The sequence below is a fragment of the Kogia breviceps genome, chromosome 3 (genome assembly GCF_026419965.1).
Source record: "Kogia breviceps isolate mKogBre1 chromosome 3, mKogBre1 haplotype 1, whole genome shotgun sequence".
In the NCBI taxonomy this organism is placed as follows: domain Eukaryota; kingdom Metazoa; phylum Chordata; class Mammalia; order Artiodactyla; family Physeteridae; genus Kogia; species Kogia breviceps.
Genome location: NC_081312.1, coordinates 137484448 through 137508681, shown reverse-complemented (window position 1 = coordinate 137508681; position 24234 = coordinate 137484448). Strand labels below are relative to the sequence as shown.

At 51.2% G+C, this 24234-nt stretch overlaps 3 protein-coding genes across 8 annotated transcripts in view; 2 read left to right on the top strand and 1 right to left on the bottom strand.

Moving 5' to 3' along the window:
- SNX1 (sorting nexin 1) overlaps window positions 1-2253 on the top strand; it is a 36243-nt gene extending 33990 nt beyond the window's left edge. Inside the window, exons 13-15 of the mRNA XM_059057835.2 lie at window positions 526-606; window positions 1092-1163; window positions 1807-2253. Of these exons, the coding sequence (XP_058913818.1) occupies window positions 526-606; window positions 1092-1163; window positions 1807-1857 (204 nt within the window). The 3' untranslated portion in view covers window positions 1858-2253. The remainder of the gene's footprint in view (window positions 1-525; window positions 607-1091; window positions 1164-1806) is intronic.
- An 11731-nt stretch (window positions 2254-13984) lies between these two features.
- Window positions 13985-20375, top strand: SNX22 (sorting nexin 22). 6 transcript variants are annotated; one of them, XM_067029681.1, is made up of 7 exons: window positions 13985-14211; window positions 14589-14672; window positions 15101-15271; window positions 15692-15786; window positions 16168-16200; window positions 16420-16487; window positions 16956-20044. In XM_067029681.1, the coding sequence occupies exons 1-7, from the start codon at window positions 14137-14139 to the stop codon at window positions 17075-17077; spliced, it is 648 nt and encodes a 215-aa protein (XP_066885782.1). In that variant the 5' UTR covers window positions 13985-14136; the 3' UTR covers window positions 17078-20044. The 6 variants fall into 6 exon arrangements, with proteins under 6 accessions (XP_066885782.1, XP_066885779.1, XP_066885780.1 ...); XM_067029678.1 differs by having other exon boundaries at window positions 14059-14211; window positions 15101-15205; window positions 16956-20375; XM_067029679.1 differs by lacking the exon at window positions 14589-14672 and having other exon boundaries at window positions 14059-14211; window positions 15038-15205.
- On the bottom strand, window positions 17719-24178 carry PPIB (peptidylprolyl isomerase B). Its single transcript, XM_059057816.2, has 5 exons — window positions 23905-24178; window positions 23066-23179; window positions 22264-22357; window positions 18794-18978; window positions 17719-18046 (listed from the first exon to the last, which is right to left on the bottom strand). Exons 1-5 carry the CDS (start codon window positions 24037-24039, stop codon window positions 17924-17926), a joined length of 651 nt encoding a protein of 216 aa, XP_058913799.1. The 5' UTR covers window positions 24040-24178; the 3' UTR covers window positions 17719-17923.
- Window positions 24179-24234: the final 56 nt, after the last annotated feature.

The following is a 24234-nucleotide window of genomic DNA, read 5'->3' as shown; positions in this document are numbered from 1 at the left end:
ACCCCATAGCAGGCAAGAGAACTGATTTGAGTGTAAAGGACAGCTGCTGGGGAAGCCTCTGAGAACGATCCAGGCTTGCCCTGAGACCTGGCCCTCCTTCTCCTTTCCTGTTCCTCTCAAACTTGCCAAATTAGAATCTCTGCAGGAGCAGTCCTGGCTGGGTCTTTGAAAAACTCCAAGATGATTCAGTTGTGCTGCCCCCCCTCCCCACCGGTGAGAACTAAATTCAGTTCTCTGGGGCTCCCAGCCTTGCTGGTGAGTACCTAAACCAGAGTCTCTGGGGTACCAGAGCTTTCTTAGGAACCAGACTTGGCCTGAAGCACACGGCATCTCTTTCCCAGCTAGCCCGAAAGATGGCCTTCTACTGGACTCTGGCTTACGTGCTGAATCTCCATGTCTAATCTTACCCAGAGGGACAGACAAATGCCAATTGAGGTCCCAGATACAGAATTTCTATTCAAAGGTAAAGACTTAATCGTAATACCATAATATATTAAGTGATCCATTCTTTCCTTTTCTTCCCAGTGGGAGTCTCGGGTGACTCAGTATGAAAGAGACTTTGAAAGGATTTCAACTGTGGTCCGAAAAGAAGTGATACGGTTTGAGGTGAGATAGAAGATCCTACTTCTCACAAGTGTGCAGTGCCTGGTTTAGTAACATTGTTAGTTTTGTCAAGTCTCTATTGAGTAGGGAGACAGATGGCGGTGCCAGTGACTTGGCAGCTGTTGTGAACAGGCATGGCCTTCTCTGTGTGTGTGTGTGTGTGTGTGTGTGTGTGTGTGTGTGTGTGTGTGTGTGTTCATGTTCGTGTGTCTTTTCCTGAGGCAAAGTGGCTGTCCTACACTGTTGCTGGACCAGAGCACAAAACAAAGCTTGCAGCTGTCATAAACCCTCTACTCCCCTTCCCCACCCTGCCACCATTCAAGAAAACCTTGCAAGAGGCTATTTGGCTGGAAATTATAGCTGATCCAGCTGCTGCCTCTACTTTCTGAGGCTGTGCTCAGCCTTGGTCAGCAAAAAACCTCAGCACCCTATCAAGAGGGGAAGGAGCTACTGTCTGGATGGTCAGTGTAGAATCCTGTCTCCTTTAGAAAGAGAAATCCAAGGACTTCAAAAACCACGTGATCAAGTACCTTGAGACACTCCTGTATTCACAGCAGCAGGTATGTAACTTATGCATGGCTTTCATCCTCTCCTGCTTGCTCCGAAGGCCAGCTGCCTACTTGTGGCTTTGGTGACAGGATGATCTGGCCCTGCTTCAGAGGGGCTGGGCCCCGCTTAATCAATACTTGAAAGTAGGTCCTGGTTCTCTAACGTGACGCATGCATCCAGTAGGGTCTCTTGGTAAGCAGGATTGCCCTAATCCTACAATGAGTTAGTTTTTAAGAACAAACCCCAACTCTCCTCTCCCTGTAACCCCATGATACCACCTAACCCTCTTGAGGCTGAGGCCCCAATCAGTTTGTGAAACAGTGGCCCCCTGTGAGGAGCTGACTGAGCTGAGCCAAGCTGTGGCCCCTGTGGGGGTACTTCCTCCAGGGTAGAACCAGGACTGTCTTCAGATATTTCCCTTGCACTTGATGCTTCCCTCAGTCTAGAGAGGTAAGGGCAGTGTGGCTGGCTGGCCAATCTGTCCCAGGGTCCACTGTCAGCGAGGCCATTTCCTCAGCTTGGCCTTAGCCCAGGCCTCCCTGTGGATGGCTGAGGCACTTGGGAGAGTGCCCTGGCACTGTGCTTGTTCCCCTTCCAGGCTCAGGCTCTGCCACTAAATGGGGGCACTTGCTTACTGACCCCACTTCTTTGCAGCTGGCAAAGTACTGGGAAGCCTTCCTTCCTGAGGCAAAGGCCATCTCCTAATGGACCAAGGACACCAGAGCCCACCTGCCTGACGCTGCCTTTTTATACACTGTCCTCCTCCACCTCTGCTGGACCCCAGTGATGCATCCTGCCTAGCCTGGACTTCACCCCCTCCTCCCTGCCCCCATGGCCAAGCTGTCCCCAGTCACTCTAACCATCCTTCATTTAGCTTCCATATATATTTTCTTACCTGAGAGAATAGTTTCTTGCTTTAAGCAAAAAACCTATACTAGGTGGTGGAATTATGGGATAGGGCTGGAGTATTGATATAAATATATAAATACAAATGTATATTTTTCAGGATGTGGTTAGGAACTGGGAATAACATTTTCTGTTACTCCTGATGGTGCCATGAAAAGATTATGTAATAAAATACTTTAAAATCGGGTCACATGACTCAGAATGGTGGTGCTTTTTGCTTTAGGCTGGGGAGCAGTTGGGAAGCAGGTCTGGAATACTCCTAACCAAGTAATGCCCAGGTATAGCTCCTTCTTCTCCACAGGAGTTCACAAGCTTCTGCTCCTGCTTCCCTATGGAACTGGAATTTCCTTTTCTCTTGTCTACCTCAGCTACCTGTTCTGAGGGTCTCTTAATCTATTTAACTCTTACTCCTACTTCTTTAGGGAAGGAGTTTTAAACACATCTCTTACAATAAGAGGGACAAAAGCAATTCTCCTGCAGAGGAGGCCAGCTTTCACTTTTATTCCTGCCCTGTTTCCCTCAGCTGCCCAGGGTTCTCTGAGAGTCTTGCTTTCTGATCACAAAGCCTTGCGTTCTGAACATCTTTTTGCCGCCCATCAAAGCATGTCCTCAGTAGACTAGACTGGTCCACGTTAAAAATGTAAAGGACTGATAAGGACTTAGCACTTTATCCCACTGACAACAGAACCAGGCACTCTGCCTCTAGATAAAGTCATCCCAGAATTCCTAAACCTTTTGAGTTCCAAGAAGCTTCACTGTGCCCAGGAGGGAGCATGCCGGCCAGAGGCCCGAGTGTGGTCAGCACAAGCCGAGGGCGTTCAAAGGGGTCTCTGTGCTGGCCTGGCCAGGGAGGCCCGGTCTTGGAGCACCCTTGCCGGGCTTCCCCTCAGCTGTCCGCAGCCGCTAAGCTTGCTGGTCAGAGCAGACTGTGAAGCTGCTCTGTGGGACAGGCTGGCAGGCTGCCTGCACGCGGGAACTTTCCCACTCCCAGCCCTACCAGCTGCAGAGATGCCTGGCTCTGTCAGTTCTTCTGGGGGCAATGTCAACCTTCGGGGAGGGCAGCGTGAGGCAGGAACCAGCAGTAAACAGCAAGCAGCGCTGATCTCCAGTCCACCAGCCTGACGGGGAGTGCCAGTGCCGGCAAGTACTTTTTCAATATGTGGATTTTTTTTTTTTTTTTTTTTTTAGAAAAAGTCACTCAATCTCTTCCTCCCCGTTAATATCCTTTTTTTTTTTTTTAACATCTTTATTGGAGTATAATTGCTTTACAATGGTGTGTTAGTTTCTGCTGTATAACAGAGTGAATCAGCTTCCCCTAATATCCTTATTACCACCTTTGACTTTATCCTTCCAGTCTTACTTATATGCTTGCTCTGCTTAGTTGTAATAATATACACATAAAATATTTTGTATCCTGCTTTTATCATTCAACACTGTATAAGTTATAAGCATTTTTTCTATTTTGTTATCTATCTTCACAGACTTTATTTGTAAGGCTGTGTAATTAAGGCTTCCATAGAGTGACTGTACCATAATTCTGACTCATCCCTTGCTGTTGGATTCCTGGTTTGTTTGGTAACTTTTAAAATTTTAATATGATTTTAAACTTACAGAAAAGTTACAGGAATATCACAAAGAACTCCCATATATCCTTTACCCACATTTACCAAGTGTTTACATTTTTATCCCATTTGCTTTATGACTTACGATTTGCTTTATCTGTATTTACATGTTGTATTTTCTGAATCATTTGAGAGTAAGTTGCGGGCGTTGTACCCCTTTACCCCAAAACTTCAGTATGTCTTTCCTTAAGAATAAGGACATCCTCTCATAATTTATAACCATAACCACTTATCAAAAACAGGAAGTATAACACTGAGAAAATACTGTTAATCTAACACGTGCTCTCTATTTAAATTGTGTCAGCTGTCCCAGTAATGTCCTTCATATTGATTTCTGGTACAGGATCATGTGTTACATTTAGTTTTGACACATGATTACATGTGTCTGTTTTAACCCAGACTTCTTGAGCCTTTCCTTGCCTTTTATTACCTTGGCATTTTTGAAGAACACAGTCAGGTATTTTTTAGAATGTTCCTCAACTTGGATTGGCCTCACGGTTCCTAATCTATGACTAGATTAGGTTTTTGTATGTTGGGCAAGAACGTCACGGAAGTGACATGTCCTCAGTGCATCTTAAGTTGGCATGTGATGTTAGTTGGTGCCATTAATGCTGACATTAACTCTGATCTCTTGGTTAAACTGATGTCTGCCAGGTTTCCCTTTTTAAATTTACTCATTTCCCTTTTGTAATTAACAAGTTATCTGTGGGGAGATACTTTGATATCATGTAAATATTTTGTTCCTCATCCAGTGTGATTTTCTAACTCCATGGTTTCTTCTACATTTATTGTTTGGCATTCTACTTCTAAAGAATAGCATTTTTCCTCCCTATTAATCTACTTGTTTATAAGTACGGATCAGTGGATTCCTATTTACTCAAAGTTGCAAGCCATTGCTTTAATTTGTTTTGATTCTCAAACTGTCCCAGATTTCTAGCAGGCTCCTGTGTATTTTTAACATATCCCCTTCATTTTTTTTTTTAACACTTTCTTACTTTCTGGCTTAACAAGATGTTTCAGGCTTATCTTGTATCTTCCCTGCCCCAACCCTGGAATCAGCCATTTCTCCAGGGAATCTTGATTCCTTTTAATGGAGAATGATATTTAGAAACCAAGAGCTGGGTGCTGAGTGTGCCCATTGCTACTGGAATGTCATTTCTTCTAGGCTCTTGGCAGACAGAACAAGGAAATAGCTACAGATAAAAATATATGGAAATATTGAGAGAGATGGAGATAGATGATATAAAGAATTAGATATTAAAAATCATGAATCCACACTGATATTTTCAGTCTAGTCCCATAAAGTTTATTCTTATCTTCTCCCTTCCCATATTTGTAACTCTTTTCTCCAAACTAAATTTTAAAACTTTCTCCTTGCTTTGTTATGTTGCATCCAGTGACCATCTTGATGTAAGTCTGTTTTTATTCTTTCCTTGGGATGGGCTCCCTTCTGGTTTCAGAACTTCCTCCTCGTCCTCCTGTTCCGAGGCTAATAGGGCCAGCTGTCTTTGGGACCTGTGCATTTCTGTGCAGAGCTTGCAGACATGGAAATTAAGAAGGCCAATAGCAGGTTAAGTGTCCTGGGCTGTACAGGGGCGGATAGTGCCACGAAGATGGAGTCATTCCACTGGGGGACTCAGGAGAAAGAAACTGGAGAAGGGGATGCTTGAGCTGTCTTAAAGGTGAAGAGGTGTTTGCTTCTTCTGCAGGGACCATTCTGGCTCCCTGTGTCCTGTAGTGGGAGGTGGGCACATGCAGGGAAATGCAAGCGGCTCGATGTGGGCAGAGTTAAGTTAGTGGATGGCCCATGGAGAGTGACGATCACGAGCCAGATCACACAGTGCCTGTGACCTGTGGGGCACTTTGAGCATTATCCTGCAAATGTGGGGAGCTCCTGGAGGGACTTAAGCAGGAAATAACATGGTCACATTTGTGATGTAGACATATCAGAAGGTATGAGACTGGAGGCAAGGAGAGCCTGCCAGAGTGCCGAGGAGGGCTGTAGTAATGGTGCTGGAGCTCAGAGAGAGGTGGAGGAGCTGGCAAAGAGCCACTGTGGTCTGGCCACCGATCTGATGAGAGGCCCAAGGGAGAGCGTGGTGGCTGGCATGAGCCGCCAGCTTCTGGCTTGGATTTCAGGGTAGACGGCGAAGTCTTTCATGACATAGGTAATACAGGAGGCCAAATGGGTTTGGAGCAGATGGGCAGGAAAGCAGTGGGCACAGCAAGTGCTGACCGTGTCAGAGGCTCCTCTAAATGGGAAGGGAGGACTGTGCTGAGAGGTGTGGGAGATCCAGAGTGAAAGCTAGCTTTGTTTTATTTAAAGGTGGGTCAGACCTAGCATGTTAATAAAATTCAGAGGACATAAAGGGAATAGCCATCAGCCCTGTCTGGGAGTAAATGCAAAAATGCACAGAGCAGGGAGCCTCGCTGCTGGGTGTGGCTGGGGAAGAATTAAAATGTTCTCAGATAGGAATATCTAGTTTACCTATTTAGAGTCAAGTGGTTTAGAGAAGAGGTGTGGAGATGTCTTACTTCCCCTACTTCCCCTTGGGTTATTTCCCCCATGAATCTCTGGGCTCTCGAGTGCTGAAGGTGAGGGCTTAGAGCTGGAGGGACCCCAACGAGGATGAGTAGTCAGTGACAGAACAAATGCAAGAAGTAGAAATGATCGGAAGCGTCACACGTAGATATTTGTAACATTAAGCTCTTTCCAGATGCTTTTCACTGTGAATGCACCTGTAGTTGAGAACGCTAAAGAAAATAAATGCCTGTGCAGCTCAAATTTTTAAAAGCATGAGAAGATAATGGAAATCTAAAGATGGGGCCAGGAACTGGTTGAGGAGGGAACATAGTGATGGAAGGAGTGTCCTTTGCTGAGCGTGCTTAGGGTCCACATGGGATTGAAGACCATGGATTCTGAGGGACAGCAGGCCCTAAGGTGGTGAGATTTTCCCCACCAGTTCCAGCAGCCTGGGGGTTGGGAGGAGGGGAAGAGGAAGAGAATGGTGATCCCTCCTGCAGCAAGGAAGGACACACCTTTGCTGCAGTTGCCACATGACTGAACCGGACACCCTGTCTTCAGAGTCACGGGCTAAGATTCTCAGCTCCACATTGGAGAAGAGGCAGGCCTGAGCTCGGAGTTAGAAATGCACTAGAACAGCTTATCCCTGTCCTCTGGCCCCGGGGTTGGTGTGACATCTGCCAGTGTCTTGTGGTACCACTTGTGTGGTTTAATGTTGGCTCTCTCTGCCAAACAATAAACATTGTGTAATATTTGATTTAGGCCTTAGAGTATCAATAGGAGCTCAACTGCTACAAGGGATAGGTTGAGAGGAGGCAGGTGACTGAAGCACAAAAAGCAATTTAAGGCATAAAAAAAATTAGACAAACTCTCCAAAGTGGAACATCTTTATCACCCCATGGCCCCTGAAAAGATCTGGGCTTAAAATAGGTGCCAAATATCAATAGATAACTGTTGAGTGATCTCCAGTTGTAGGCTCTGCCACCTGGCCTTCACAGCCTTCTGTGAGAGGACCCCAGCTCGACTTTTCCTGTTTATCTCCTAGTCCTTCACAACAGTGCGCATACCTCATGGAAACAGATTCCACATATGCTCCTTCCTTCCTCACTTCTGTGTGGCCTAAGAAGCCTTTGTTAATATTGGGCTTTGTTCCTGAAGCACCCTATCTCAGCCCCCATCCCTCCCCTCAATCTCAGAATTACACCTGTCTGAAACAGCCAGCCTTCAGTATTGTGGATGAGTGTGAATAAATAGAGATGAGGGCATTGGTTAATGTGTCAGAACATTCACTGGGGATTCCCATAGACACCTCTAGAAACCCAAGTCCATGAAGAAGACTATGCAAAGAGGCCCACCATAGCATTGCTTACAGTTGTAAAATTTGAAATCAATCTAAATGTACAGCAGGAAGGGATTAAATGAATTATGGTACATAATTAGATATTATACAGTCATTGAAGATGATATATAGCTATATTTATTGACCAGAAAAACTCATTTTTGAATGAAAGTAGGTTATAGAATGACATGTATGATATGGTCTGCATTTATATAAAATTATATATATATAGGATGAATGTTGATCGAATTGTTAACTATGGTTGCCTCTAGGGATGGAATTTTGCATTATTTAAAATTTTTATACTATTTGATATTGCTTGGAATTTCTGTGTATTACTTTTATAATCATAAACATTAAATAAAGCTATTTTCATTATGGGAGAACAATCCACTGCATCCTTTGAGGCCTACTTTATATGTACATCTCTGGGAAGCTTTCCTTGATCTACTCTTCACCTGCCCCCGACCCACACTGGAGTGGGAGCCCTGCCTCCTTTATAGTTCTTGGCATGGCACTTTGTCATCCTCTTAAACCTCTGGTCTTTCTTTTTTGTGTGTGTAATGTTATTTCATTAGCCTCCATGGCTCTGAACTCCTTAAGATCATGGATTGTGTTCCTACTCATCTAGGTGCCCTCCCCCACTTCCAAAGGCAGACTAAGGGGGAAGTGACTGCCCTTCCGCTGTGGAGATTACTGTTTTACGAGCCTGTGTGCCCAGATCTTGGGGTTTTTCACGAGATCCAGAAATCAGGCCTAATTTGGGGTTCAGTAGGCTTTGCTCTGGTTGCCAGGGTCAGTGCTCAGTGCCCCAGATGGGGCCTGCAAGCGGGGAGGTGATAGCCACTTGCCCCACTGCTTGCCCCAGAAAGGCCTCCCCCGTTTGCCTTTGTCTGTGGTGGAAATGCCCTTCTGGCTCTGATGACCAGACCTCTGGGGCAGAAATCCCCATAGCCCCACCACCGAGGCTGCTCAGAGGAAGCCAGCTGCTCAGCCTCTGGGTCCAGAAAAAACCCCAAAGAAAAACCCTGTCCAAACTGAGATAGGACCTTTCCCTAAAGGGATGTGACGACTGTTTCCAAATGACTGCCCCCTCCTAGCTTCAGAGCTCTCGGCTTCCTCTCCCATTATGAGTGACAGTGATGATGACCACAGGGGCCCAGTAGCAGGTCTCCCTTTGGGAACATTAGCAGCCTCACCAGAAAAAGATGATGAGGCACGTGGTAGCCAGGAACACATGCAGGGCAGCGTCCAGATTGCCCCAATAGTCCCATCTCACCCCGGGACCTAATAACCAAGAGCTACCATGCGTTCAACACCTACCCTGTGCCAGTGGGCTCAGGGCTTTGAAACTCATCCAGCACCACGGCTCTGCCAGGTGGGCGTCATTATCTACATTAAAAGACTGAAGCTTAGAGACTTGAAGCAACTTGCCCAAGGTCGCACCACAGAGCTAAGACTTGAACTCAATCTGCTTGACTCGGCTTGTCTGCACCCCCATATTCTATATGATCCAGTCGGGGATGGACAAGGAGGACCTAGACACTAACCCACTAAGTTGTTTTCTTAAAGACCTGAACAAATCCATGTAGCAGGCCCGTCAAGGAGAAGCTACCCACCTGACCTTGTAGGCACATGAGCTTCTCTCACCCTGTGAAATACTCTCCCCAGATGTGCTCAGTATGTGGCAGGAGCAGAAGCTGGAAGACAGAGAACAGCTTGGGTGAGTAGCTGGGGACCATTAACGGCAGAGAGTAACAACTCCACTTGCTGCGAAATCCCAGACAGTACCCGGGCTAGAGCGGGTGGAGGTGCATCTCCATTCCAGACCTGGAGGCCTCCCAGCTTCCCTGTTGTCCTTAGTTCTTAGTCCCACGGCTTCCTTCATGATAAAGTCCTGTGACTTGAGGGTACCTGAGTATGTCTTTATTCCTTGAGCCCCGGTGCGGGCGCACCAGAGGGGCAATCGGTTGGTCCCCTGACATACCACCCTAAGGGATGTTAGGAGTTGTTGTAGCTCCAGAAAAATCTCCCCGGGAAGCTGTTGCCTTGAAACCGGGTGGCTGGAGTGGTCTCCGCAGCTCCCCCTGCTCTGGCCCTCCATCATGTTGTCTGAAGCAGCTGAGCTGCCTCTGTCTTCTGGGCAAGAGGTGGGGGGCTCCAAGGATTGACCCTGCTGGCTGAAGCCTACCTGTCCCTTGAGAAGCCGGGCACCAGTCTAAGGGGGGGTGGGTCAGACTTTGCTCTCAGGGCTCAGGCAGGACATGCTTGTCAGAGGTGCATTCCTAACACAGCCCTTTCCACAGCCCACTTCTCCCTTCCTCACACCTCAGTTTCCTCATCTATAAAATGATGAATTTAGACTAGCTCAGTAATTTAAAATGTTGTAGCAGCAGAACTAATTTTTTAGACATCTGCACCAAAGTCCAATATTCACAACATAAAGTTTTTTATTTGATTATTATTATTTCAAATTTATAAGATGGACTTATTAAGCAGTTAGTAAGTGCTCTGAGGCTGTTAGGATGAACAGGATGGTTGCTGATTTATACCAACCTCTGCTTCTGATTCATTCTCTTACCTGTTTTTGGTTGCACAATATTGAGAAAATCAGGAAACGCCTGATCACAGAGTTAGTAGTTGGAGTAACTAATGTTTGTTTTTAAGCTAACCTTGCAACCTCAGGATACTGAAAAAGGAATAGAAGAATTTGCTTTTGTTTCAGAGATGAATCATTAACAATATATTGGACGGACCACATGTAATTGGCAAAACCCCCCAGTTTTGGCCTGCAAAAACAGCGAATTCGTATAATTCAGTCAAATAAGAAGAGCTAATGTTTATTTCCTGTGTGCCAGGCCCCATGCCAAACACTTTGGAAGCCTGATGTCACTTAGTCTATACACAACTCCCCATGGTACAGGTAAGGACGCTGAGGCACGGGGCGTTGTCAAAGGTTGCCCTGGCGACCAGAACCGCCAACTCCAGCCCCCATCCCAGCAGTCCAGGCCCAGCCTCGCCTCGGGTTGCTGGGGTTCCAGGTCAGTCCGCCTCCGCCCGCCCGCGGGGAGGGGAAAGCATCCAGCCTCTGTGCCCAAAGGCGCCCCCCTGCCCGCCCGCGCGGCCCAGGAGCTGTTTGTTTTCTTAACGGGGTTAACCAAACCTCCGGAGCAGCGCCGCCACCCAGTAGAAGCCGAGCCCGTGAAAGGGGCTTTGTGTGAGGGCAGTGGAAGGCGAGGGCCGAGCCAGGGCGGAGACGCGGTCCAACCCACCTGCGCGCCCGAGACCAGGCGGCCCCGAGAGAGGGGCGTGTCGGGGGGCGGACACCTCTGGCCCCCAGCCCTTCCTGCCCTCTGCTTGGTCCTTGATCCTCATCTCCAGGCTCCACGTCTGTACAGTGGGGCGAGAATGGCCCCCCTCCCTGGCGGGGCTGGTGTGGATGTCAAGAGACAGGTGTTTACAGTGTGGCCCCCAACCAGGAGCATAAGCATCACCAGCGACCTTGTGGAAAACGCACTGGGTCAGACTCCACGCCAAGCGTATGCATGCATTCTGAAAACCCCAGTTAGGGCCATATAATCTGAGGCTGGAACTTAGATCAGTGTTCACATACTGAGAGGGCCAATGTTTAAAGTATACAGGAAACAAACTTTTCCTTTGACTGTAATAACTGCTTTGGAGTGTACATCATGTCACGTGTTTTTCTTTACAGGAAAATATTCTCCATAAGTTGTTTTATCTCCCCAAAGACATAAATGTCTCCAGGTCAAGGATCTTGTTTTTCTTCATTTGGATCTTCACTCAGGTCTGAATGAAGTGCTGTGGAATAAGGAGCTGCAGGTTTACTACCAAATGTTTTATGAGTCAGGTGCATCAAATCTCCCTCTATAAAGGGATGAAAATCCATTGATTTGAGACTTCTCAGGAACAGCTGAAAATCAAATAAGTGAATGAGGTGCATGATGGTCTGCAGAGAGAGAGGAGAGAGAGATAAGAGTCTAACTCTGAAGGTAGGAAGAGGATTTCTGTTGTTATCCCTCTGCAGGCCTTCCTGTAACCCTTCAGCAACCCTGCTCCCTTCCTGCCTCTTTCCCAGGCCTTCCCTCCCCTCCGTAGCCTTATCCCCAACATCCTCCTCCCCCATTAATTCATAGTCTTTCAATCAACAATGCTTCTTTTGAGCATCTACTACATGCTTGGCACCATGGAGGCAAACCCCTGACAAGAGACTATGTCCCTGGTTCACTGGTACTCAGCCTGGGGGCCGAGTTGGGGACACCAGGGAGAAACAATAAACAAGCATTAACAGTAATATTGGAATGAGTGCAGAGACAAGATGCTATGACAGGATGGTCAGGAAGGAAGGTGTCTTTGAGAAGGTGAGTTTTAGGCTAAGAATTAGAAGTTTTAGGCAAAGACCACCAGTTGAAGAGTCAGGAAAAAGTGTTGCGGGGGGGGGGGGATTCCCTGGTGGCACAGTTAAGAATCCACCTGCCAATGTAGGGGACACGGGTTTGATCCCTGGTCCGGGAAGATCCCACATACTGCAGAGCAACTAAGCCCGTGTGCCACAACTACTGAGCCTGTGCTCTGGGGCCCACAAGCCACAAATACTGAGCCCACGCACCACAACTACTGAAGCCCACGTGCCTGGAGCCCATGCTCCACAAAAAGAGAAGCCACCGCAATGAGAAGCCCGTGCACTGCAACGGAAAGTAGCCCCCACTTGCTGCAACTAGAGAAAGCCCCCACGCAGCAACAAAGACCCAATGCAGCCAAAAATAAATAAAATTTAAAAATTAAAAAAAACCCACAAACCTTCTAAAAAAAAGTGTTTCAGAGAGATGAAACAGTGAGTATAAATGTCCTGAGGCAGAAAGAGTTCGTTAGGTTTGAAGAACTGAAAGAATGTCGCTGTGGCTGGAGCCCCATGCATGAGAGGGGAGGAGAGAAAATAAATGAGAAATGGGCTGGGTCATTTAGAGCTGTGTAGACTATGGTGGGGAGGGCGGGTTTTGTTTTAAGCACAACGTGAAGCCTTTGGACAGTTTTAAGCAGATGCCTTGACGGTCTGTGCTACTAGGTAGAGAGTAGACCTTGTATGAGGGAGAGAGGCAAGGAAAAACAAGAGAGGTCCATTAGAAGATGTGGCAGTGTTCTGGGTGGTAGGAATAGAGACAGAGGGCAGCCTTCATTAGGATGGGCGATCAAGAAGTTTAGAGGTTTGAAGGTCCTAGAAGAGGACTCCCTGAACAGCAGACAAGGAGAGCAGGGTTCCTGACTGATGGGGCCCTAGAGAACAAGGGAGGTAATGAAACACCAACACTTCTCCTCATGGTGGATCATTTCCCTTCCAGGAGGTTTCAGCTTTCTGATTCTGAGGCCCCTGTGAGATGGAATTTGGTGGGGGGAAAGTGTGGAACATAGTATTGGTGAGACCTGCTTGCCCCTTTATGGGGGTCATCCTCTCAGCCTCTCTCTGGGGGCTGAGCTGGGAATGGGGAGTTTCTGCTCCAGCTCCAAAACACCTCTGCACTAGCAAGGGAGGGAGGGAGTCAGTGGTCCCCAACCCCAGCTCCTACGACAGGCTCTCTGCTTGCTCCTTCCCACCATCAAGCTTTCTGCTGGGGTGAGCTCTGGGAGGCAGGGGCCTCGCCTTCCTCCACTGCCCCCCAAGACTATCTGAGGAGGAGTCAGTGGAGTGGAGGCTTGTGCTGAATGGGAAAGCTCCCTTATACGGGTGGGGGAAGTGAGAGGTGGGAGCAGAAGCCTCTCCTAGCACTGGAGGTGAGAGAGTTCTGGATTAAATCCCGCCGCAGACCAAGAAAGACTCTGCCAGAAGAGTGGGCAAGGGCAGCCTAGTGCCGCCTCCCACAGTCCCTCTTTCCCATCCATTGCCCTGCACACCAGCATCACCCACCTGTGTTTTCAGGATGAGCCCACAAACTGCCATTTTCCTAATAGCTACTCTGCTGAGCGCTTAGCAGGGATTATCTCACTCAGTTTTCGTACACTCTCCTGAAGGAGGCATATTATCTCAATTTTGCAGATGAGCACAGATCTACACAGTTGGGGAAACCCAAGCTGTCTGACCGCTAAAGCAGAGCCTCTGTCCCTACAATGCCTCTCCTCTGCCTGATGAAGGTTTGGGCTGAAAGATGATTGAAATGGAGGAATCGATTTTAAAAATGAATGAATGGGGACTTCCCTGGTGGTCCAATGGTTAAGAATCCACCTTCCAGTGCAGGGGAGGTGGGTTTGATCCCTGGTCTGGGAACTAAGATCCCACGGGCCAATCACTGGGGACTCGGTGAATGTGGACACGTTGACAAACACATGGCTCCCTGCCGAAGGGTCTCCACGCACTGCGGCCTCACTAGGCTCAGTGGGCGGCGCCCGCCTCTCGCCATAGGGATCCAGCCTAATCAGCCCCGTGCAGGACCCGGCGGCGCTGGGGAACGCCCGGGGCGGGGCCAACGTGGGGGCGGGGCCCGCAGGCACGAGGAGGCGGGGCCCGCAGGCACGAGGAGGCGGGGCCGGCGCCGCCGCGGTCTCTGGTCAGCGCGGAGAGTGCGGCTGCCGGCGGCGCGTGCATGCTGGAAGTTCGCATCCCGTCGGTGGGGCCCGAGGCCGAGGGGACCCGGCAGAGCCCCGAGAAAGGCCACATGGTGAGTGAGGGCAGTGGATGGGAAGGGGCGCGGGGACCCGCCGGATTTCCCTGCGTCGAATGCAATGCGGGCCCCGCACCCCGGGCTCGGGTTCCGAGCGCGGCGGCCCAGGCCGTCTGGGGACACCCTGCCGAGGGTCTCTGGGCCGCTTGGATTTGCCAGCCCCGCCGACGGCGGTCCCGGCTCCTGAGGGACTGACTGCACGGAGCAGAGTCCCCAAGTGTGTGGGGACTTGGGAGGGTCCCTGGAGAGCAGCGGCGTTCCCAGGCCGCTTTGTGCCTCTGAGGGCGGAGGGTGGGCGCGTCGCCGGGAGCCGGTCCAGCTGCACCCACCCGCCGGGCCTCACACGCACCCGGCTGCCCTCCCGTGCCCGCCAGGTGTTCCGAGTGGAGGTGCTGTGCCACGGGCGCAGACACACCGTACAGAGGCGCTACAGCGAGTTCCACGCGCTGCACAAACGGGTGAGGCTGCGCCCACCACCGACAGACCGACCCCGGCCCGGCTCCTTCCCAAGCCCTGAGAGGCAGGCAGACGAGGTGGCGGGTCCCAGCCTCTGCCACCCCCATTACCGGGCCCTAGAGAGCTCAGGTCGTGGGCTCAGACCTCCATGCGGGCTGCGGAATGGGCGCGAAGGGGCAGGTCCCACATGCTGCCCGTGCCCCTGCGCGGCCGGTCTGGCGTCGGGCGTTTTGGGGGCGGACGGGGGTGTTGGGGGCGCCTCTCGCCCTTGTCCCAACCACTACTCATCACGCGGGCGTGTCTCAGGGTACAGCCTGAAGTTTGGGGGTGTGGGTGGCAGGGAGGACTGGAGAGGGTTCTTGGTTAGGATGAAGTGAGCTTGAGGGCTCAGTCGGGATGCTGTGATCGCACCGCGGTAACCTCCTGGCAGATCAAGAAACTGTCCAAAGTGCCCGACTTCCCCTCGAAACGCCTGCCCAACTGGAGGACCAGAGGACTGGAGCAGCGGCGGCAGAGCTTGGAGGCCTATATCCAGGTGTGCGTGGGTCTCACTCTGTTGCCTCTCAGCCTGCTGGACCAGAGGTGTGACAACGGCAGAGAGGTGCGGGGGCATGGGGTGAGGGGGACCTCCATTTTGGCCATGTTCTAGTACTTCATCCCTCTCTGAATTGGTAGGATTGAGTGAGGTAACCAGGAGGCAGGTAGTCCCAGTTAAATGAAGGCTAGCTCTCTTTTCCTCCAGGGTGAGATCCTGTGCTGCCCTCATGATAAGGGTGGAGATCCTTCCCCCCATCTCCCACACGGTTATGCCCAATTGCAGGCCAGGCTGGCTTCATGGGCCAATCTGTGTAGTCACCCAGGGCCAGTGCTCAGAGGTGCCCTAGCTTGGTTTAATGCTCTGCTCTGGCTGTCTTGAAATTCTTCATCATTTTGGAAGGGCCCACACGTTTTCATTTTGCACCAGGTTCTGCGTATTACACAGCTGAATCTGATTACAGGTTGCCTCTGTTCTCTTCTCCAGGGCATCCTATACTTGAACCAGGATGTGCCCAAGGAACTACTGGAATTCCTGAATCTTCGCCACTTGCCCATAGTCCCCAAGGCCAGCAGCTGGGGGTGAGCTTCTCTAGAGGTGCTTGGCATGAGAGGGGCCCCAGTGTTGTGGGGACAGGGGCTCTCTGCAGCCAGCAGGCAAGGAAAGGTTTTAGAGGACAAGCCCCTTTCCTTCTTGTATCTGCCAGGCCTTAGCCTGGTTCTTCTTCTTTAAGACACAACCTCCCCGGTAGGCTTTCTTGACCCCGGTGGAGGGGCTGTTTTCTGAAGAGCCTTGGCTACCCCAAGTGCCTCCCGAGCTGAGTTTGTTACAAATAGAAGCAGCAGTCCCCTGGGAGGTGAAATTCTGGGCTTCCGCATCTCCACCCCTGCCACACGCTCCACCCCCACCCCCACCCCACCTGGGCATCCCCAGGCAGCTCACAGCCTCTCTCTTCTTTTCAGCACCCTGGGGGAGTTCCTGCCAGGCAACAGCAGGCAAGTCAAAGTCCCTGTCTGCACTGGGTTCCTGCTGCCCCCTTGTGGCCATATGCCAGGCCCTGAAGTCTGGCCTGTCCCCGTGGTCCAGGTTTTCATGTTGTTGCCTTCTGAGCCCACTTCTCCTCTGTGGGTCCTTGGTGATCTCAGTCCTTAGTCTCCACCCAACCTGAGACTTTTGTTTCCCCCTCCACTGTTCATGACCCCTTTTCTTCCTAGCTCACAGCTGTACCACCGGCCTGTTATCAGCTTCTGCATGGATCCTTATATTTGCATCCCATCCCCAGGTGAGGAGGTGCCTCTGACCCATAATCCACATTTAGGGCCCAGGTACCAGGGTGGGAGTGAGGGTAAACTTGATATTTCTCAGCTCCCAGGACCCCTAGGCAGTATCTCCCTCCTACTGCCCTCCTTTGGGGCCACACATCCCTGCTGTTGCTGTGCCCCTGTAGCCTGCTTTGTATTTTCCTCCCGGAAGCAGATATGGTGAAATGAGCTTGGCTTCCCCGGTCTACATTCCTTACCAGCCTAGCTTTACCAAGATGTGAACAGAATGTGAACTGGGAATGCCAAGGCCTCATTTGAGGTGGCCAGCTGCTACCTGCTGCCTTGGCAGGGACCCCTGTTCTCGGGGAACAGGGGGTGCTGAGCCTATGAGCAGGAGCTCAGGCGGCTGCAGGCCTGCAGCCAGGCCCACCCCACCTCCTCTTGCCCTGAAGCCCCTACCCCTTACTCCTGTTTTCCTTCTGTCCTAGAGCCTCTGCCCAACGTGGTGGTGAACGGTGTGCTCCAGGGCCTCTATGGCTTCAGCGCCAGCACAGCTAAAGCCCAGCCAGAGGCTGCCTGTCACCCTGCTCCAGTGCCACCGATGCCCTGACCAGTCCAGAGGGCTTTAGGCCACCTGCCAGGACAGTCATGTACCTCAGTCCTATGAAAGGGACATGGGCCGGGTCAGCCTTGGCCTGGACCCCAGACTCACCACCCTCCACCCCTCCAGGCTCAGAACTCGGCTGCACTGGTGTCTGAGGTGGTAGAATCCTGCACTCCTAGAGCCCAGGGGCCAGGGTGGGGACAACAGAGGATAGGGAATAAAGGGAGAATTCCTTTAGAATGTTCATAGCCCACCAGTTTGGAGGTGGGCTATGAAAAGGTGCAGGTATATTCCTTTACCTACATCAGGAGAAAGGCGGGGCGGGGACATGCAAAGGTTGAGGCACGGTGGCTAGCCAAGTTCAGAAGCAAGGGGCAAAAGCTCCTGCTTGACGTTTTGTGTGTAGCACATTTTTTTGTGAATGTCCAGATCTGTTTCCCACTGCCCTCCCAGACTTGTGTGGCCAGTTGGAAATGTCTGGTTTGTGTTCATCTCTCCCTCATTTCTGGAGGGAAAGGGTTCAGGCCAGAACCCAAGGAGGGGACAGGCACCACTGCCACAGGAGCCCCAGACAGCCTGGCACTGGACTTGGGGTCGGTGGCGGGGGGGGGGGTGCCACAGGCCCCGGAACCCAGCCCATACACAGATTATAAAAAAAACTTTTAATCAGTCAGTGTTGGTAGGAGTTTGTTACAAAACTGGGCCCGTGGAATGTGGGGGGAGGGGTCCGCTCCATCAGATGCCAGCACTAGGGCCAGTGCAGCATGGAGCCCTGTGGTGGGCTTTCTTCACCCCCAGGAGGGCAACAGGGCCACACAGACAGTTGCTCAAAGGGAAGAGGTCCCTGGGGCCCTACTCCTTGGCGATGGCAAAGGGCTTCTCCACTTCGATCTTGCCACAGTCTGCGATCATCACGTCCTTCAGAGGCCTGTCCCGACCGTCTGTCTTGGTGCTCTCCACCTTACGCACTACATCCTAGGGAGGAAGGCAGAGTGTCAGGCGGTCTGCTGGTCGAGAGAGATGGGCCCCTGTGTGCGGCCGCGAGGGCTGAGACCCACATGTGACAAACAGTGTACAAACCATGAGGCACCAAAATCCTAAGGGCATCGTGGCCAGGTGCCAGCCTAGGGCAAGAAGAACCCAGCTTTGACACCAGGAGGATGCAGTAGCTTCGATCCTCTGAAGTATGACCCAGGCTGGGCTAGCGGTGAGGAGGAGGGGGGTGCTGGGGAGAAGGTGCCAATCGGCTTCTCCGGGACAGTGTGTTCGGCTGGGCCCTGTACAACCGACGGTGGTGCCAGGACATGCCTAAGTGACGGAATGGAGGGTCCTCAATTGTGCAGCCTCACCGAGACCTCCTGGCCAGCCTCTGCCTGGGGCCTGGAGGGATTTAGAACTTGGAGGAGGGACTTCCCTGGTGGCCCAGTGGTTAAGACTCTGGACTTCCACGGCAGGAGGCACGGGTTCGATCCCTGGTCGGGGAACTAAGGTTCCCCATGCTAGACGGTGTGACCAAAAAAAAAAAAAAAAAAGAACTCGGGGGCATAGAGAGAGAGGCTATTAGTCTCAAATCCCCCCAGGTTTGTAGAAATAAACACTGGTCAGAATCTGTACATTCCCTTCTGGGAAAGGGATAAAATATATGGATCCCCTGCCCTGGGGTCTGTGTCAGATCCCTGGTCAGGGTTGCCCAGGGTTAGTCTCTCCCCCCTCCAAACTCACCATGCCCTCTAGAACTTTGCCGAACACTACATGCTTGCCATCTAACCAGGCTGTCTTGACCGTCGTGATGAAGAACTGGGAGCCGTTGGTGTCTTTGCCTGCGTTGGCCATGCTTACCCAGCCGGGGCCATAATGTTTCAGCTTGAAGTTCTCATCAGGGAAGCGTTCACCATAGATGCTCTTCCCTGGGAAGAAAGAGTAGGTCAGGGGAGCTGGGGGAGCCCCAACGAAGCAGATCTTCGGGGTGAGGATTCCAGAGACTGAACCTATCCCCTGTGCCAGGCCAGGCTCCAGTGGAGTACAAGGACATACAAGCTGTTCCCTTCCTACCCTCTGGCCCTGGAGCCAAACCGTACTGACAGCCCAAGTGGGGCATGAGGCCGGGGTGATTTAGTGAATAACTCACACGATGATTACTTTGAGAATATAGTTTTATGACTTTCAAATGTGGCACATATTAAAAACTACCTCAGCTGTGGCCTGAGAGGCCTGCCATGGGGACTTTAGTGGAGGGAGGTGCTATGCAGGATGCAGGGGAGGTAAGAACCCTCCAGAAAAGGAGGACTGCTGTGGCTGACCAGCTTTTCTTCCTAAGAGCACAAAAGATACTGAGGACACTCCAAAGCACAAAGAAAGATGAGTGGGGAAGGGCAGGGAGAAGCAAAAGAGAGGCGCCGCCATTTGAGTTCTGGAAAGTCAAGAGCCTCTTATCAACGCCTGAACCAAAATAAAAGGGGGATCTGAGTGTGTGTACTGTGTCTGTGGAGGGTCTGGGGCCAGCATACAAGATAGTGGAGCCAAGAGAGGATCTCTACCCCATTCCAGAGGTCCTAACCTAGGTTCCCAAGGCTGGTTCCAGGAGAAATACTGCACCCTTGTCCCTGGCCTCTCCTAGAGATTCACACTGTGCACTACAGGGCCCAAGAAACCCAGCAACAAAGAAATAATTTTCATTTTGTTTTACCCAACGCCTTTCAAACTTATCTGCACATGAAACCTTTTTCCTCCTCGATACACGTATTTTCATCCTGTGGTTCCCAGAGTGGAACCAGGTTGGGAAGCTGTCCTAGACTGATGCTAAGGAGGTATTTCTGATTGTACAGTAAGTGGGAAGTTTGAAAGTCACCTGGCCAGGAAGGACTCAACCAGACAGATAAGGAGATTGGGGAGCCTCTTTACATCAGTTTTATGTTACTTGTTCTACTTCACCAGGAGATCATGGTGCTGTGACTGGGGGTGTTTTCTAAGAGCATGACAAGGAAGACTTGTTCCCCCTTCCTATCTGAGAGAGAATAGTTTTGGAGGGGAGTAGTGGGACCAAAAGCAATTTTTTTTTTTTTTGCGGTACGCGGGCCTCTCACTGCTGTGGCCGCTCCCGTCGCGGAGCACCGGCTCCAGCCGCGCAGGCTCAGCGGCCATGGCTCACGGGCCCAGCCGCTCCGCGGCATGTGGGATCTTCCCGGGCCGGGACACGAACCCACGTCCCCTGCATCGGCAGGAGAACTCCCAACCGCTGCGCCACCAGGGAAGCCAGCAATTTTTATTTGTAATGTGAAATGCGAAAATAAAACTGTCAACTCTTTTAGTTTTTTTTTTTTTTTTAAAGAGGATTCCCATGTGAGAATCCTCTTTGTACATCTCAGTGAACTGCAGGAATTCAACTACTGCTGCTATCCAGAAAACCCCCAAATCTATACCCTTAGCTCCAATCACTTTCCCAAGATACAAGGAGTCCCAAACTTAAATGGATAGTGAAGGTTTTAAACTCAACATCCTCTGTCATCTTTCTCTCCAGACTTCGGTTATTCTTTTGACATTTGTTTCCTCCGCACGTTGTCAATGTTGTCCTCACCCCCATCACGGATTCATCCTTTTCTCCCATTCCTGCTACCCCCGCTGCAATCACGGCTAATGCTCAGAGTGGGAACAGTGTGCCAGAGGGCTGGTGCAAGCATGTGAAACCTAAAAAAACCCACCCTGTAAGGCAGGAGCTAAGAGCCCCATTTCAAAGATGAAGAACCCAAGGTACAGAGGTTAAAGGTACCCCAGCTGGGAAGTAGCAGAGCTGGAATTCAAACCAAGGTGGTCTGGCTCTCGAATCTCTGCTCTTACCCACTAGGTATCCTCCCTGGGTTCAGGCCCACATTGCCCGATGCAGGGGCAGCTGCACCAACCGCCCCGCCAGTCTGCTTCTCCCGTGTCCATGTCCTGAATCTGCCACGTTATTATCCCTCAAACTCCTTTGTGATCACGCCTTGCCCCCATTCAAGTCTTCAGCGGATCCTCACTCCGTGGAGGACAAAGCCCTGGGTCCCTGGCCTGGCCGCGGCCCGTCACTCTGGGCTCCCAGTGGGAGCTTCACTTCCATCCTCCTGACCCCACCTTTGGCCAAGCTCCTGCCGCAGACCAGACCTGAGCTCACGCCTTAACCCTGCCTCTTCCCTGCCCATTCAAATTCTCCCCAGCCAGATCTGTCCCTGCTCAAACCTGTCCTCACGTTTACGAGGCCATTTCCTGATCACCTTGGTGTAAAGTGAGTCCTTTACTTGTCAGCACTTTGACGACGGCTGACTTTACTTACCACTCGCTGGGCACTACGCACTCAACCATCTCACCTCACCCTCCCAGCACCCACAACTCTTACCACTTACTCTACAGAAGAGGAAACTGAGGTTCAGAGGACTCACTTGCCTGAGGTCACAAAGTAAGAAGGTGGCAGACACCCAACTGTGTGTGACTCCATGATTACAGTGCTTTTGTATCACGTCTGCTTTGTCTTTGTTGTCCAGCTAGCTATGACTTACATCTTGTATTATGTCACTTTCATAGTGTTTTCTCCTCGTTCTTCCCACCTCGACGATAAACCACTCGAGGACAGAGCCTGAGCCCTAAAAGCTGTGTGACAGCCCATTTGTGACTTTTCAAGTATTGGAAGTGAAAGGGAGTTGCTGTCCCACTGGTTTTTGCATCCTCAGCACCCACCACAGAGCCTGGCCCAGTGAATATTGATCGGTGGGGCGAGCTGCAGCTGCGGTCTAAAGGAACAGCAGGCTGTGCACCCAAGTGTGGTAAGACCTGTTGGTTAGTCCAGGCTGTCTGTCTGTCTGTCCTACTGTACAAGTAGCGCAGGTGAGACTGCCAGATCTTGCCAAGTGGTCTCTGGGGGGAGACTGCCAAGGAACGCAATTTCTCCCACCCTTGCTGGGGCTTCCAAGGCCGCCCACACAAGCTTTGCATGCCTGACCTAGAATCACCTACAGGTGTTTCACTTCGCTCCCCTCCCCGCAGGGCGTACTGCCGAGGCAAGTCACCGAGGCTGTAGGCCTGGATCAGCTGGTCTGCCAGCTGCGCGAGATTCTCTTATGTCCACCTGAAACCCATTCCTCCCTCTCCTTTGTACTGGGTTCCCTGGCCCTCCCACCTTGGGGGCTGCACTGACAGACCCCTCTGCCCAGAGAATATGAGGTTACCTCCAGTGCCATCTCCCCGGGTGAAGTCTCCACCCTGGATCATGAAGTCCTTGATCACACGATGGAATTTGCTGTCTTTGTAGCCAAATCCTTTCTAGAAAAAGGGATGAGAAGATGAGGAGGTGGCACGAGGCACCAGGCAGACATTAAATAGGCCCTGCAGGAACCCAGCCCACAACAACAACTGCTCACAGAAGAGAAACCCCTGCTGGCAGATTCATCCTTCAACGTGCCACTGGGTGACCAGTTATCAAAGGCCAGACCTGGAGCACACAGATCCAGGAAAGGCTATAAGACCGCACATTTCCTCTGCCTTTATACAATTCTACTTCATACATAACGCCTCCACCTTTCCCCTCTCGTTTTTTCCTAATCTAATCATAGGAAGAGAAACAAGAAAACTGACCAAAAAAAAAAGTTACCTGCTGATCCAATGGGAAGTTGGAATGCAGACTTTCTTAAATGGGGCATTCATTTCCTTAAAACCTGGAAAGCTCTGGGCCCCTCACTCTGGTGCAGAGACCACAAACTAGTTTCCCTGGATGTTTTCTTTGGTTACTGCAACGTCTCAAAGATGAAAAATTTTCTCAAAAAAAGAAAAAAAAATTCTAATTCTGGATTTAGTTTAAAAAAAAACTCAGAAGATATGATAATACTGGGTTCCCAGTGCCAGAGGGCACAGCTGGTACTCCGTGACGACCACTGCTATGGGTGGGCCACGCTCTGCAGTTCAGTTTGCCGCCAACCCCACTTGCCAACTCCGCTGCCTGTGAGCTGGGCTACCTCCGCTCTAGCCACTTACCTCTCCTGTAGCCAAGGCCACAAAATTATCCACTGTTTTTGGAACAGTTTTTCCAAAGAGACCGATGACCACCCGGCCTATATCTTCATCTCCAATTCGCAAGTCAAAGTACACCTGAAGAAAAAGACCATTTCAAACTTAGCCTCTTAAAAGGGTCCTTCCTAGGGAACCGAGGGCCCAAGAAGCTACCCGGAGGATGGGAGAAAACAGACCCATATTTTAAGAGCATTGTTTCTGAATCTGATTTTGGTGGCGACAAAAACCCCATGAGAATCTAATGAAAGCTCCATATGCTTGTTTACACTCTCTTTAGACTACAGGGTAACAACCTTTGCTCTAAATAAATAATGGGCCCAGATTCTAACACTTAAAACACCATAAAGACGGGAGCCTAAGCACACCACTCAGGTGTAAACTATTACATTGCTGTGCTTTGGAACTGAAGTGGCTAAAATCTGGCCTACGTAGAGAAAAGACTGGCTATTTGGCAGGCGTGATCTTTCACCATTTCCTCAGCACTGTGGGTTATCTGCAGATAGACGGCTCTGAGTCTGCAATGCCGGCCCCAGCTGGGCATCCCGGGCGCCAACGCCTGGGTCAGGGCTGGGCTCTCGGGGAGGGTCCGCGTCATTCTCCGGTCTGAATGGGGGAGGACGGCCCAGGCGCCAAGAGGCCACGACAGGGAAACTAGGGAGGGGCAGAGCCAAGGCCGAGGACGCCCAGGCCCGAGCTCTGGGACCCGAAATGCCTCGGACATGTGTGACCAGAGGCGCCAAGGCCGTAGCCCAGGCGGCGGAGGGCAGGCCTCGCCAGGCAGGTCTGGAGACGGGAGGCTGGACCTTAACAGTGACTTTGGGCCCCTTCTTCTTCTCATCTGCAGCAGAAGGTCCAGGCAACAGCAGGAAGAAGACGGAGCCCACGATGAGGGCGGCGACGAAGAGCACCTTCATGTTCCGCTCCGAGAGGCGCAGCATCCACCGGGAGAAGCTAGCGCGGCCCGGGCTGCAGAGGCTGGAAGAGGGTGGGGGCGCGACTACGTGGGCCCGGCGCCTCCACCGAGCGCAGCCGGGGGGAACCGGGGCTCCTACAGGCTTCCTAGCGGGAGTCAAGCCCCATTTCCCCCTCTGGTTGGGCTCCAGATGGTAGGTCCCCTTGGGGGGGCGGAGCCC